This window comes from Rhipicephalus microplus, chromosome 7 (genome assembly GCF_043290135.1).
Source record: "Rhipicephalus microplus isolate Deutch F79 chromosome 7, USDA_Rmic, whole genome shotgun sequence".
Taxonomy (NCBI): domain Eukaryota; kingdom Metazoa; phylum Arthropoda; class Arachnida; order Ixodida; family Ixodidae; genus Rhipicephalus; species Rhipicephalus microplus.
In genome coordinates, this window is record NC_134706.1 from 156203043 (window position 1) to 156217010 (window position 13968).

At 46.2% G+C, this 13968-nt stretch overlaps 1 protein-coding gene across 3 annotated transcripts in view; it reads left to right on the top strand.

The window, feature by feature from the left end:
* Positions 1-13968, top strand: part of LOC119179633 (uncharacterized) — a 108299-nt gene that overhangs the window by 60642 nt on the left and 33689 nt on the right. Inside the window, exon 2 of one of the 3 annotated variants that reach the window (XM_075869860.1) lies at positions 2195-2254. The exons of the other annotated variants lie outside the window; for them this stretch is intronic. Within the exon in view, the coding sequence (XP_075725975.1) occupies positions 2195-2254 (60 nt within the window). The remainder of the gene's footprint in view (positions 1-2194; positions 2255-13968) is intronic. 3 annotated transcript variants of the gene reach the window in all.

The following is a 13968-nucleotide window of genomic DNA, read 5'->3' on the forward strand; positions in this document are numbered from 1 at the left end:
TATTATGAATACGAAGGTTCCAGGAAAGGTCATTGCAAATTGTGACACCTAAATATTTATAACTAGTGACTTCTTTAGGTGAAGAGGAGCCCAACATGTAATACTAAAGAAGAGTCGTTTTCTTTCGAGAAATTGATAAAAGAACACTTTTGTTATGCATTCAAGTTCATTTTTCAATGAGAGAATCATTGTCAAATGCGACTGAGGCTTTCGATAAAGTCAGAATGTCCCCACCGCAGGTGATTTCTTTAAACAACACACTGTGTTTAAACAACACACATATAAGGGTAAAAGAATTGATCTACTGTAATTTACCCTTGTCTGCAAAACAACTTTATTTTTCTGTTTCTTTTTTTCTTAAGTTTTTAATGAATGTCCTCTGACCCGATCCGCTCTCGGTGGTGGTTGCTGGTGGTAGTCTTTTACTAATCTTTTTTCTCTATATAACAATCTCGTACTTCGTTTTGTTACCACTTTGACACCCTTTACACTTTCTACCTTCCTTCAACCTGCGATACATTAGTGGTAGCTCTGAGCACTCTAGCCCTTCTCCCATCCTGTGCAGAATGTATACAGTGTGGTAGAGCTCTACAAGGAGATGCGCTGGGAAGGGCTCGTAAGTATTAATTACCGCTTGGGCACATCAGAATATGTCTCTTTCAATATATGTATAACCTTAGTTCATGAAGTTTGCAGCCTGATAGAGTTTATTCCCTAGAAATAATTCCTAGTACGATATTCAGGACTAACCCAAGGAATCTATATTAATTGCTGTGGTAGTCTTTTATACGACACTGTGTGTAGAAAAAAGGCGTTTTCTCTGCTCATATGTGCATCCTACCCTGAGTGAATGTGGAGAGACCGGCGTCCACCTCAAACAGCGTCAAGCTTAACGCGTGACCTTTTTCCTGGTGCTTCCGGTTAGGAGTCACTATCGCGTGAGCTTTCGAGTGATAAAAGAGGTAAGTTACGGGTAGAACATAGGTGAGAGACCACATCAGCAGGGGTACCGTGACACCACACGCAATGATAACAATGTGACTCAGACCAGAGAGATCGTTCAGCAAGATTACACCATTATAGTCCAAATGCTAGAGAAGTCTCGACGTTAGTACCACAAAATGTCACCTAATTTTGCCTAGCAACATGGGAAACAATAGTCGAATGCCGGAGTTGTGTCTCCCCCGCTCACACTGGACAAGAGAGAAATGGGGCATCAGTACGCGCTTATTTGCTTCAAGAGGCAAAGAAGGGTCCTCCATTAGTTTACGGCACCATAGCGGAAGATGAAATATGTTGCTTTCGATACAATTCACAAATAAGGAGCAAAAGTGCCTAATGCTTGTCCACCAGTTGTTCAGCCTCGAGAAAGGTGTGGTGACAACAGACCGCTGGTAGTTTTTTTTTGCGGTGGCAGGTTTGTCATACACGATAAGTTCATTCCACAATCGCAGCAGCTTTATATCCGCGTGCTCCATCGCAAGGCAGCACACTGCTCTGAACGTCACAAAACTTCTCGTCAAGCACAGCCTCGCTATGCTTATTAGCCATCCATGTGCCATACTCGCTTAACCTGACAGAACCCTGAAAGGTCACCAGATTGGGAGCGTGGAGATCATTCAAGACACCGTGACATAGAAGCTGACATCCCTAACCAATGAAGCATTTTCTAAGTGTCTTTATGACAAGAAGAAGTGTTGGAAGCTGTGTAAAGACTCCAAGGAACACTAATTCAAATGTGTGCAGTACAATTGATTTCAATGTTTAACGTAATTTTATTGGACTCAGTCTCGGAGCTTACGCATGAAGGTTGTATATATTCAGGGAAAACAGGCAAGTCATGAAAAGTGCGAACAAAGTTTCACTCATTTTTCACACGGCGAGGAGGATTGGTCTGCGGACCACGTGAAGGTCAGCCTAAAACCTAAGATCACGATTTTGCTGAAATTTTATGGAAGGTGGTCCCCCACGGTGTCCGAACTCTAAGACACAATTGCTTTCAAAACCTGAGTTAGTATTCCCTGCAGTTAGAGCCTCGGAAAGTCCTGTGAGTACTTTCCGAGGCTCTAATGAAGAGTTGTGTTGAAAATAGTTCGTCCAAATGGATACCTTCTGATCGCCAGTGGTAGTTTGGGGGACACGCGATAGCCTTTAAGAAAGTCATGGGTATATGTATCTCATCGTTTTCTTTTAGAGTACTATACGGAGATGTCTCAGCATGCTGCTTTATTTGTGTACGCACTTTCTGCCCTAGGTAAGTAAGATCTGGTGCATAATTATATATTTTGCAGACAACATACTAGTGCACTAGTGCTGTGTTATGGCTGCGTTATAGAAATAAAGTTTTGCATATATATATATATGTGTGTGTGTGTGTGTGTGTGTATATATAGTTAAGGCAATTTAGGAAGCGTGTTCAATATCGTTATGTGCCGCTCATCTAGAGGACGCAGGAGTGAAGGACTAGAAGCGCCTGCTCTCGCCATCTCGGTTGTTTTTGGCTGCACTACTGCGGGCGATAAATATTATATATAATATAAGCCGACTAAGTCCGCCAAATTCTCGAAGACATTGGTTACGATGCCTTTCACTTGCTTGTGTATAAAGACTGCTCCACCATTGACGACATTATCAGGGAGTTCCGACAGCTCAAAGACAAAGAGCCGACGACTCCCGCACCAACTTGTTCGGCTCCCTCTCACTGCCGCCCCGTCATCGTGCGAAAACGTCGAGGTTCAGCCGCCACCTAGTACCAAAAACACCCTGCGTCTTGTGCGGCGAGGAATCAAAGCAGTAACTCCATCTGCTTCCCAGGCTCGTTCTCACGAAGCAGCGCGTTCGACTGTGTCACTAATCGAGGCCGTTCTGCATGAAGAACTGGCAAGTGCAGGCAGCCAGCCAGTATGTGCCCTAAGTCCTCCCACGGTTAGCTTTGCTTCACACTACCGGCCACAACAGACGTATTGCAGGTACCGTGATGCGAACAAGAGGCGCACGCGTGATGACAGGCTGACATGTTTCAACTGCAATTGCGTCAGCCACATTTCCAGCTATTTTCGCTATTGTCGGCCATTGTCCTTTCAGTCATCGTATTGTTCAGTTGAAACTTGATTCTTCTATTTGCACATCTATGAGGACATACCGAGCCCTAATGCCTGAGCAATGACCCCGCGTTACGACCGCTCCCAGCCGCCGCCCTCCTCCCTGACCCAGCGACATTCTCGAACACCTATGCCACGTCCTTCCTCTTTGCCTTTCCCACGCCGTCCCTCCTCGGAAAACTGACCAGTGCAGCTCCCAGAGGTAATGCCGCATTGACCTATGAACTCAAAAATCCTTTGTTCTCTCGGGCAACTCGGCAAAACATTTTGGACGTAAAAGCAGATGGCGTGACTGTTCCAGCACTCATCAAAACAGGTGCCCTAACATCAGTCATGAGCGCTCACCTTACTCATCGTCTCCGTCAAGTCCTACACCCACCTCAACATCTGTTGTGCGAGTAGCTGCTGGCCGTACACCTACCATCCTTCGAACGTATTTTGCATGTGTGAGCTTCGATGACCACAAAAACACAGCTCTTTTTGCTCTTCTGGAGGAGTTCCCTCATGACCTATTACTAGGCTACGACTTTCTGAGCACACATTCAGCCCTGATACACTGCTCGTCTGCTTTTTACAGTAAGAAGCTCCTGCTATGCCTGACCTAATTATCGCGTCACCACCGCGCTTATGTGTCGTACAGTTTGTCCGCTTGCATTCAGGTACCGTTGCTTACATCTCATATACCGCAGACACACAAGTACGTGAGGACGACTACCTGATTATCCCCTCCTTGGACGTGGTTCTGACGCATCGAGTAGCTCTACGTCCCTCTCTTGTGACTGTTCGTGGGAACAACGCTTGCATACCTATCCTTATTTTCGGACGCTGCGCCGGGCCTGGACCCTTCTCAAAGACTGGGCCTTCTCCTTTTATTGGATTCATACCACGGCGTTTTTTATTTCGTTTCACCAAAACTTGGACAAACATCTCTGGTGACCCATCGAATTGACACCGTGGACGCAAACCTATTGATCGACGTCTTCATCATGTCTCGGCGACTGAGCGCAGCGTCATTCAAATGGAAGTTTACAAGATTCTCGCTAGGGACATCATCTAGCCATCTTTAAGCTCTTTGGCGTCGCCCGTTGTACTTGTAAAAAGGAAACATAGCACCTGGTGGTTCTGCGTCGACTACGGGCACCTCAACAATATCACCAAGAAAGACGTTTGCCCTTAGCCGCGAATAGACGACGCCTTTCGTTTCCTCCATGGCGCACGGTACTTTTATTCTATCAACCGTCGTTCAGGCTATCGGCAAATAGCTGTTGATAAAAATCGTCGGGAGAAGACCACCTTAATTACACCTGATGGTCTATTCCAGTTTAAAGTCATGCCCTGTGGGTTTTGCAACGTGCCAGCAAGATTTTAGTGCATACTGGTTCGCTACTGGGGAGTTTCAAGTGATCCATAAGCCTCTGCTACCTAAACAATGTCGTAGTTTTCTCCCCGACGTTCACCAGTCACCTGCAACGCTTGTAGGCTATTACGCAAGTACTTTGCATCGCCGGTCTTCAACTGAACTCTACAAAATGCCACTCTGACCGCCGAGAAGTCACTGTGCTGCAATCTTGGCCACCTTGCGGGTATACGACATGATACCATAAATACGCGCTGTCACCATCTTCCCTATTCTACGTTCTTCCAAGGACGTTTGCCCGTTCTTCGGCCTGTGCTCGTATTTTCACCGCTTGCTAAAGATTTCGCAGTCAATGCGCAACCCCTTACATGTATTTTGAAAAAGGATGTTCCTTTCTCTTGGGGACCTGAGAAAGACAAACAGACAGACAGACAAAGAACAGTATTGGCTCCTGAGAAACGCTACTTTTTAGAGCAACGTCGCGGGCCGCTCCCACGTAGGAACGGGGAGGTCTAGCCTCATCGTCGCATCGTGGGCTCTCTGGACAGCCCGTAGTGTTGGTAGCAACTGTGAACTTCGTAAGGCAGAGTACCAATCTTCTTCTGTGAGATGACTTGGGCCCTGTAACGAGGGACACTGCCAGAGCATATGTGTTAAGTCACTAACTCACTGCAATCCGGAAAAGTAGAATCAAAAGCCTCTGAGGAGACTATGCTGAGGAAAAGTAGGCTTGGATAGCACCTGTTCTGGAGCATTCCAAATGTGATGGCCTGAGGTCTAGTGAACTTGTTGTGCGGATTAGCAAATGACCGCCTGCTCAACTGGTAGTGTTCAGCTAATTCGCTCAAGTAAAGCATCTCTGAACACTTCACTGCCAACCTGCAGACCTACGTCCTTCCCAGCGCGGAGGGTTAGTGCGCGTACCCAGGAGTGAGCAGTGTCATTCAGGTTTTCTTGAGAGTCCAGTAGGGGTTCGACATGTGCAGGAAACCACGTATTGGTTTGCGGAGAGAGTGTCCTATTTTCAAGTAGCTTGAATACTTCAGTACAGATGGAACGAGAGGCGAAAGCCATGACTGTTGACCTTGAGTCAGTTAAGATTTGCGATCTACTGTTATCCAAAGGGCAAAAGCTACAGCCAACTGTTCGGCTCTTGAAGAAGTAGAGTCCCTAACTGACGCAGCATTAATAATAGAACCCATATGATTGATGAAAATAGCAGAAAACCTAGCTAAGTGGTCATACTGAGTGGCATTGACAAAACACACTGATTGAGAATCGTTCCTGATGCTCTTCAGAAGTGTGATGGCCCTTGCCCGGCACTTTCCTACGTTGTGCTGAGGATCGACGTTTCGCGGAAACGGAGAGACCTGGATGACAGTACACTGTTCATCCGGCAAATGAAGACGGTGATCCTCTACGAGCGCTGGACTGAGGCCTAGGACGGACAGAAACAGGCGCATTAGCTATGCAGTCTCTTGGGCTTCAATGATCTAATCTAGGTTGTTATGAACTTCTAGCTGCATAAGCCGTTCAGTGCTTTTTTGCACAGAGATGCCGAAGACCCTCCTTATGCTTTTTCTGATCAGAGTTTCTAGCTTCTTCTTTTTGAATCCATACCCAGAGTACATGGCAGCAACGTACGTTATATGACTCATAAGTAATGCATGAAAGAGCCTAGTAAATGGTCCTCTCTGAGTCCCACGGTTCTGTTCGAAACCCTATTAATCAACCTGATCATGTTCTTGGTATTGGTTGAAATTTTAGCGATGATTGTCTATTGTACCCGTGCGAATATATATTCATGCCCAGCAATCTAACAGCGTCCAATCATGGAATGGGGGCGCCACTTTTGGTGTGAAGTACAATGTCTATCTCTGATAAAGGCTTCCAGTTTTCTGGCCTGGCTCCTTCTCTACTGGGCCTGTGTCAAAGCAGCTCCGATTTGCTCGAGGATAGTCTCAGCCATGTGCCAGCAAGGAAGAGCTCTGTCTGATCGATGGCTTGCTGGAGAGCAGTCTCGACTTCCCCTTCGCTACCTCCGGGTCACCAGATGGTAATATCATAAGCGTAAAGCGTATGACTGATGCCCTTTACGTTAGATAGCAGTGTGGACAACTTGCATATAGCGATGTTAAAGAGAAGCAGGGATATCATAGCTCCTTGTGGCGCGCCTTTAAAGCCCAGTGTGATGGGAGAGGACTTGAGGTCTCTGATATTGAGTGTGGCCTTCCTGCATTCGAGAAAGGAGCTGAGATATCTGTGGAAGGCTTCACCCACTCCAAGCTCCGAAATGGAGCTTAATATGTGCGCGTTGCTGATGTTCTCAAACGATTTTTTTAGCTCAAGAACCAGGATGCCTCTTAAGTCCCTTGTGTTCACGTCTATGATTTGATGTTTGAGCAGCTTCATTGTGTCCTGTGTGGAGAAAGACAGACGAAGCCTAGCCATGTTGTAAAGAAAGAGACCTATCTTCTTGATGTACTTAGAGACACGATTGTGAATGACGTGCTCCGCCACCTTGCCGACACAGGACGTTAGCGATATGGGCACAACATAGCCGAAACCTGGAGGTCGCACCGGCTTTAGAATGAAGACAAGCGACGCCATTTTCCAAGAGTGTGGGACAGAACCTTCTCTCCATATGCGATTGATCTCATCGGTAAGAAAATTGATGGATTCGTCTTCTAGGTTCCTGAGGGCCTTGTTAGAGATATCATTCGGCTCTGGAGCGGATCGTTCATTAAGATATTGAAGAACTTCTTAAATATCGCTGGTGGTGAAGGGCTCTTCAAGTTAAGTGCAAGGGGGTCCTGTGTAAGGCGGATTGTCTGAACAGCTCGAGGAGCCAAAGGGTAAATATCTGTGACCCAAATCTTCCAGTATAGCGTCCTCAGAATTAGACTGTTTGGCGGCATTTATGAGTTTAGCAATGGCTCGCCTTTGATTGCTCCTGAAATTCACCTCATTCAAAAGGTGCTTTAGCAAATTCTCTTTCCCTTCTATTCTCATTTGGTCATCACCATAATTGCACACCTGTTCCCACTGCTGCCAGAGAGGATCTGGCAGTGGTCCTCGATGGTTCGGTTGAGTTCTGCAATTTTTTTCACGGAGCCGACGGAGCCTCTGCCCCTTCCACCTATTGAGTAATAACTTCTTGGCCTCTAGGAGGTGCGCAAGGTGGCTATTCATCCTATCCATTTCCAAATCCGTGTGTATACTTTCGTAGCCTCAGTAACGTCTCCATTCAGCTGCTTGGCCCATTGATCATGACTGGGGGTTAAGTCTTCTGCTTGCGCGCGTTCTTTTCTAATATGCTTGAAGTAATCCCAATTTGTGAAACTAAACTCTATTACGGGTTTACCCTTTACACTGATATTGGTAGCTAGGACATTATGGTCACTACCCAGATTTACGTGCAACTTCTGCCAAGTAGCAGATTCAGCACTATTTTCAAAGGTAAAACCTGGCGTGGTGTCCCTCGTGGAGGATTAACCATCCTGGTGGGAAATGCTGGGTCCGTGGCCAGGGTGCGGTTCAAGTTCGCCGCTGCGTGCCACAAATCCTCGCCTTTACGGGATGACTGCAGATAACCACAAGACTGATGAGAAGCTTTAAAATCACCCGTAACTACAAGCGAGGAGATACTGGCCCCGGCGGCAGCCCTACTCAAGAAGGCCGCAAACGTTTGTCTCGAGTCATTTGGCGAACTATAAATATGCAGGATGAGAACACTTCTCTTAAAATGACTCCTCAGAATAATTTCGGCCAATGAGTGTTCTACCTCACTGTTCATAGAAAGATCACGCGAGATATAGGTGTATCTCTTAGATACGAGCGTGCAAATGGCCCCTCGTCCGTCTCCATGAAGCTCGTGAGATATGTAACCCAGCGAAATCACAGAATCCGAAAGCGTCTCCTCAAGCGAAATTACGTCTGAACTGCAAAAGAGCGACTAAAGTGCTGAAGAACGGCCTTCTTGCGAGTAAACTCTTAGCAGTTCCACTGCCAAATCCTGAATTCTTTAGGTAGACGCGCCCTTGTTAGGCTCGAAAGATATGTGCCTCTGTTCGTGCACGTTGACTTTCGCGTCCGAAGCACAGAAGTTAGCGTCCGACGTCTTGACCTTAGCATTCAGTGCGCTGAACTTGTCCGTCAAGGTATCGACCTTAACATGAACCAATGCCACTGTTAGGCTAAGCGACTGGAACATGTCTCTGATAACCATTTTAAAACTAAGCAGTTCTTCTCAAGCGCGGGCCTCGTCAAAGCCCTCTTTTTAGCACTTTCATGGGCGTTTGAACGGGCGTCTCCGCGGATTTTTCCAGGGGCGTTTATATGACCATTTTTATAGTGTTTCCACTGCCGTTTCGAGCCTAGTGACCAGAGGAGGTTGTAGAGCCTCATATTTGGCACTATTAGCATATATAAGTGGAACTATCTTGGCTCGAAGGTGCGCAATCGCCTCCTTTAGAGCAGCGTCTCCTTTAGTCTCTGGCTACCTGAATAATTTTACCATTGTTCTGCTCTGGCAGCATGCACCCCGTTACCTGTTTTGGATTTCCTTTGACGCGGTCGGCTCACTCGGTCGCTGTGGCAGCAGGCACCTGAAGGCTGACGGCTGGGCCCCGTGATCGGGAACAGCTCTCGGACTGGGAAAGGCTTGTGGATCGGGGACCACTCCTGTATCCGGAGCACCCCCTGGAGCTCGTGGAGTGGGACCTGAACTTTCGGGTCAGTTCGGTCAGCTCATGTGTCGGTGGGAAGTCCTTGTCAAAGTCACGTCTCTCTCTTCTGCGCGTTCTTACGATGTAAGGTATCTCGAAACTTTGTGTACATGTTCTGCCGGCCATTGGATGAGGCCCTCCACAGAAGGTACCCTTCGGTGAGCAAATGTGCTGGTCACTGGGGGAGATCATTCCGCAATCCTGGACAGATAACATTTCCTGGAGTGGGGCACACATCGGCTCTGTGGCCGTGTCTGCCCCAGTTATAGCAGACATCCGTCTTTTCCAAATCGATGTTTCTGATAATGCCCTTGCATGTGTTGTCGCACGCAGCATTGTAAGAGCTAACCTCATACCACCCTCCAGTATTAACGCTGATGGCCTCTAGACTTGCGTAGGCCTTGGCGTTGGCTTGCAATGGCGTACTTATCACAACAATGTTCTGCATAGCGTTAGGAAAAATGATGTATTCTGTGATATCCGCAGCGGAGAGATGCACCGCTGCCATGCGAGCTTCAGAAATCCGGACGTTACTGTATATTTTAACGTTCAGACCTCCCCGAGGCCTAACAATGATACAAAAATGCCCCTTTGTTAGATGAGGCAGCCTTGACTCGTTGACGAGGCGTTTCCTCGCGTTGGCGGGAGGTCAGGTGGCAGCGTTCTTGCCGTACGGTAGGCATTTAACTGGACTGCCCGCCACGGGTGGTTTAGTTGACTTACGCTTAGAAAGCGCCGTTGTTCATTCAGAACACTGGAATTCTTCGAGATAAATATCCTTTCCTTGCACAGTGACTTGCACAGCCATTTTGATAGCTAAAACGCGCTATGCCTAGCGTTAGGCTTAGCTAAGCCTAACCTTAGGCCTAGTAGGCCACGGTGATGTCGAGCAAGAAAGTCCTTCAAAAGTGGGTAAAAGATCCACCCGCCATGACATAATTTTTCCACGTGGCCCTCAAGACTTCAGGCGTCGACTTGAGCAAAAAGCACCAAATATATAGCTAACTTTCACAGAAAAAAAGTGAACAAGCAGGAGCTGATGTTTAGACTACCGCATTGGACCTGACCAAGCATCGGCTTTTTCTCATCTCGTCGACCGACTCATGCCAACCCCTGTGTTAGCGCATTTCGACGACTCTGCGTTTAACGAAGTACACACCGACGCCAATTGTCATGGTATTGGCGCTGTCATCGGTCAAAATCAACGTGATCACGGTTTCATCATTGTTCGCGCCAGCCGTCTCCTCTTTGCAGCTGAGCATAACTATTCTACAACTGAGAAAGAGTGCCTTGCTTTTATTCAGGCTGTCGGGAAATTTCGTCCCTATCTCTACGGCAGACCCTTCACCGTTTTAAGTGATTGCCAAGCCTTATGGGGGCTGTCTTCACTCAAATATTTCGCTGGTAGACTTGGTCGTTAGGCACTACGACTTCAAGAGTACACGTTCACTGTTGTCTACAAGTCGGGTCGCTTGAATTAAGAAGCCGACTGCCTGTCCGGCTAACCAGTCGACCCACCAGACTTTTCGGTGAACGATATTATTCCGTCGGTGCTTGCTGTAACTGACCTGTTCAACATTTCTGCTGAGCAATGACGAGACCCGGCTCTTCGTAACAATATAGACCACCTCAACTCTACAGCTTCCGATTCATTCCTTCATCTCTTTGTGCTACGCGATGGCAGTTTGCTACGTCGCAGTCTGATACCCGATAATCCTGAGCTCTTGTGATTCCGGCACATCTTCGTTTGGCTGTTCTGGCCCAGCTTCAAGACGTGCCGATGGCAGGGCACCTCGGCTTTTCCCACCCCTACGATCTTGTTCGCCGTCGGTTCTACCAGCCAGGAATGTGTAAGTCAGTACGTGTTTACGTGACCTTGAGCGATCTTGACAGCGTCCGACCTAGTCAATATTTCCACCTGCCAGCTGTCTTCAATCACTCGACGTCCCATAAGAACCATTTCATCGGGTCGGCCTCGACTTTCTTGGTCCGTTTGTCAGGTCTGTCTCGGGAAACCGATGAATCATCGTTGCCACGGACTATGCCACACTGTTTGCAAATACTCACGCACTTCCCACCAGCGGCGCGACCTACATAGCAGACTTCTTTCTTCCCAGCGCCATCCTTCAGCACGGAGCACCACGGCAGCTTTTCACAGACCGGTGAAGGTAGTTTTTATCTAGGGTCATCAAAGATATTTCAAAATGTTGCTCGACGAAACATAAGCTGTCGACGGCCTACTATGCGCTGAAAAATGGCTGAACGGAGCGGATGAAGCGAACCATTACCAACATGCTGAAAATATACGTGTCTACCGACCACCAAGATTGTGGTGCAGCATTGTTTCTTGTCATGTTCGCCTACAATACGTCGCGGCACAAGGCGGCTGGCTATTCGCCTTTCTTTCTTTCATTCGGCCGAAATCCAACGTTGCACGATGATGCTTCCTTCGACGTACCCACCCACTGAAAGCGCTCAAAAAGCTATAGCTCGCACCGACCATACACGTCAACTTGCGTGCCTTCGGCTACCTAACTCGCAAAGGGACCGAAAGTCTCTATGCGACAGTCGTCACCAAAACGCCCACTTTCCTCCAGGATCTATTGTCCTCCTGTTGTCTCCAGCACGCTGTATTGCACATTCTGAGAAGCTACTATTCCCCTACTCAGGACCATACTGTGTGCGCCGTCAGGTGACTTACGTCGAGTATGAAATCGAACAATTGCGTTTGTCCTCGTCAACGCAACCCCACACTCATATCGTTCACGTTGTCCGTCTGAGGCCTTATCACACACCGGACTTTCCCAACACCCGTATATAGTGACCGACGTATGACCTTGTTTTTCCGGCTGCACCGAGTCAGTGCCTTTGCCGCCAGAGAGTAATGTTATGTGCCGCTAACCTAGAGGACCAAGAAGTGAAGGAATAGGTGTGCCTGCTCTCGCCATCTTGGTTGTTTCTGGTCGCACTACTGTGAACGGTAAATACTGTAGATAATACGCTCGTTTTCTGTCATTCCCCCACGTAACGATATTCTTTCAAAAATCAGGAGAAGGCGCTATTACCTCGGTGTTCACAGTTGCTTTTATGTGGTGGCAGGCATCCTAAGATAGTTGAAGGTATTAAATAAAACGGTAATCACGAAACTTAAAATCATTATTATATAAGTGCAGCTAGGCAAATGAGTCTATTGGCGTAATTGCAGTCCTTCATGCGAAAAACCGATTGCCACTTTAAGATTTGAGAAAAGCGGCTTCCAGTAATAACTGCGAATCCCTGAAATTCTCCCCAAGCCTGTGGCAAAATGCGTAACTAAAATGAGGAAGCGTTAATCAATCAACTGTCAACCGACTTCGTTGCGTGTGTGTGTGGGCTGCGCTTGAAATTACTACCCGCAAGGCGCACATACGTTATCAAATGGGGAAGAACTGCAGCCCGGTGAACGCTGTTTTCAGCAGTGACATCATTGTAGTTTTCTGAGTAGAATTGATTGTTTTATTTCCAGAAGGACGAAGATTCTGGTGAATACCATCGGCTAAAAGCTGTTGTCAAACAGCTTGACTCGCTCAATGGTTTGTTACAAGACATATGTGGCAGTTGTAAGGAAAAAAAATAGCAACACCGCTACAATCTAATAAAAACTAAATGTTCACACGAATGTACAAAACATCAACTAAAATAATGAAAACAATGAAAACAAACGTTCTATGCACAAGAACACAGAAAATCATACACAATTTGATATTACAAGTGAAACATTGAAAACAATAATGGCGACAACTAGAAATACGTTTAGTCATCACCTGTTAACAAAGTGCGGCTTGATTTCGTTCGCTGAGAAGCAATTAACATGTTGATATCGATGTAAAATATGAGGCAAGTTGTGCCGAGATGATTATAGGCAATAATATTATGAAATCTAGAAATATACCACTTGTAAAATTTCTGTTATTGGCGCAAGTGAGTTTAGGTGTCAATGATTCAATAGACGCAAGAAATTTATTAAAATATCTTTTAGAGAATGAAAAAATAATGCACGCGAACTGAGTAGTGATGTTCTACTTTTATATTTTTGAGATTTAGGAAAGCTGGGCGTGTTTTCTACAACATACCCTTAATGTTAATGTGCCGAATCATCCTCTTCTGAAATAAAAATAATTTCATGATGTTCGTTTTTTCAGTAGTCCCCCAGACTAAGCCACAATACCTTAATTGGAAGATAACAAAGCCTAATAAATGTTAGCTATTGCTTTCGGCTGAAGCAGATACCTACATCTACATAAAAAACCTGTGATAACTAACAGTTTCTTGCAAATATTTTCTGTTTGTATATCCCAAGTAAAATGAGGAGAAAAAGTACGCCTAGCAATTTATGTTCATCAACAATTTGCAGTTCTTAGCAAGCATTACAGTTTGTTGGCAAGTCCAGATATGCTTGTCACGTCCTTCGGTCTGCTGGTTTTGGTTCGCTGCAATATTCGGGAGAAATTCAATAATTCGTACTTATTACTAGAGCCCGCTTTTCCATAATCTCAAACTGGCAATAAGTTTTCGCTTTAAGAACTTGAATTCTCTTATTTACCGTGACTGCTCAACTCCACTAATGAAAAGATGTTTATTTAACCTTCATTTTTACCGTTTCAAATATTGTCTTCAAGCTTCGCAAGATGTCTGCGGCTACGGGAAAAGCAATTGTGAAGATAGAGAGCAAATTGCGTTTTTTGCTGATTTTTAAACAGTAATGCACGCATTATATATATATATATATATAATACATATATAT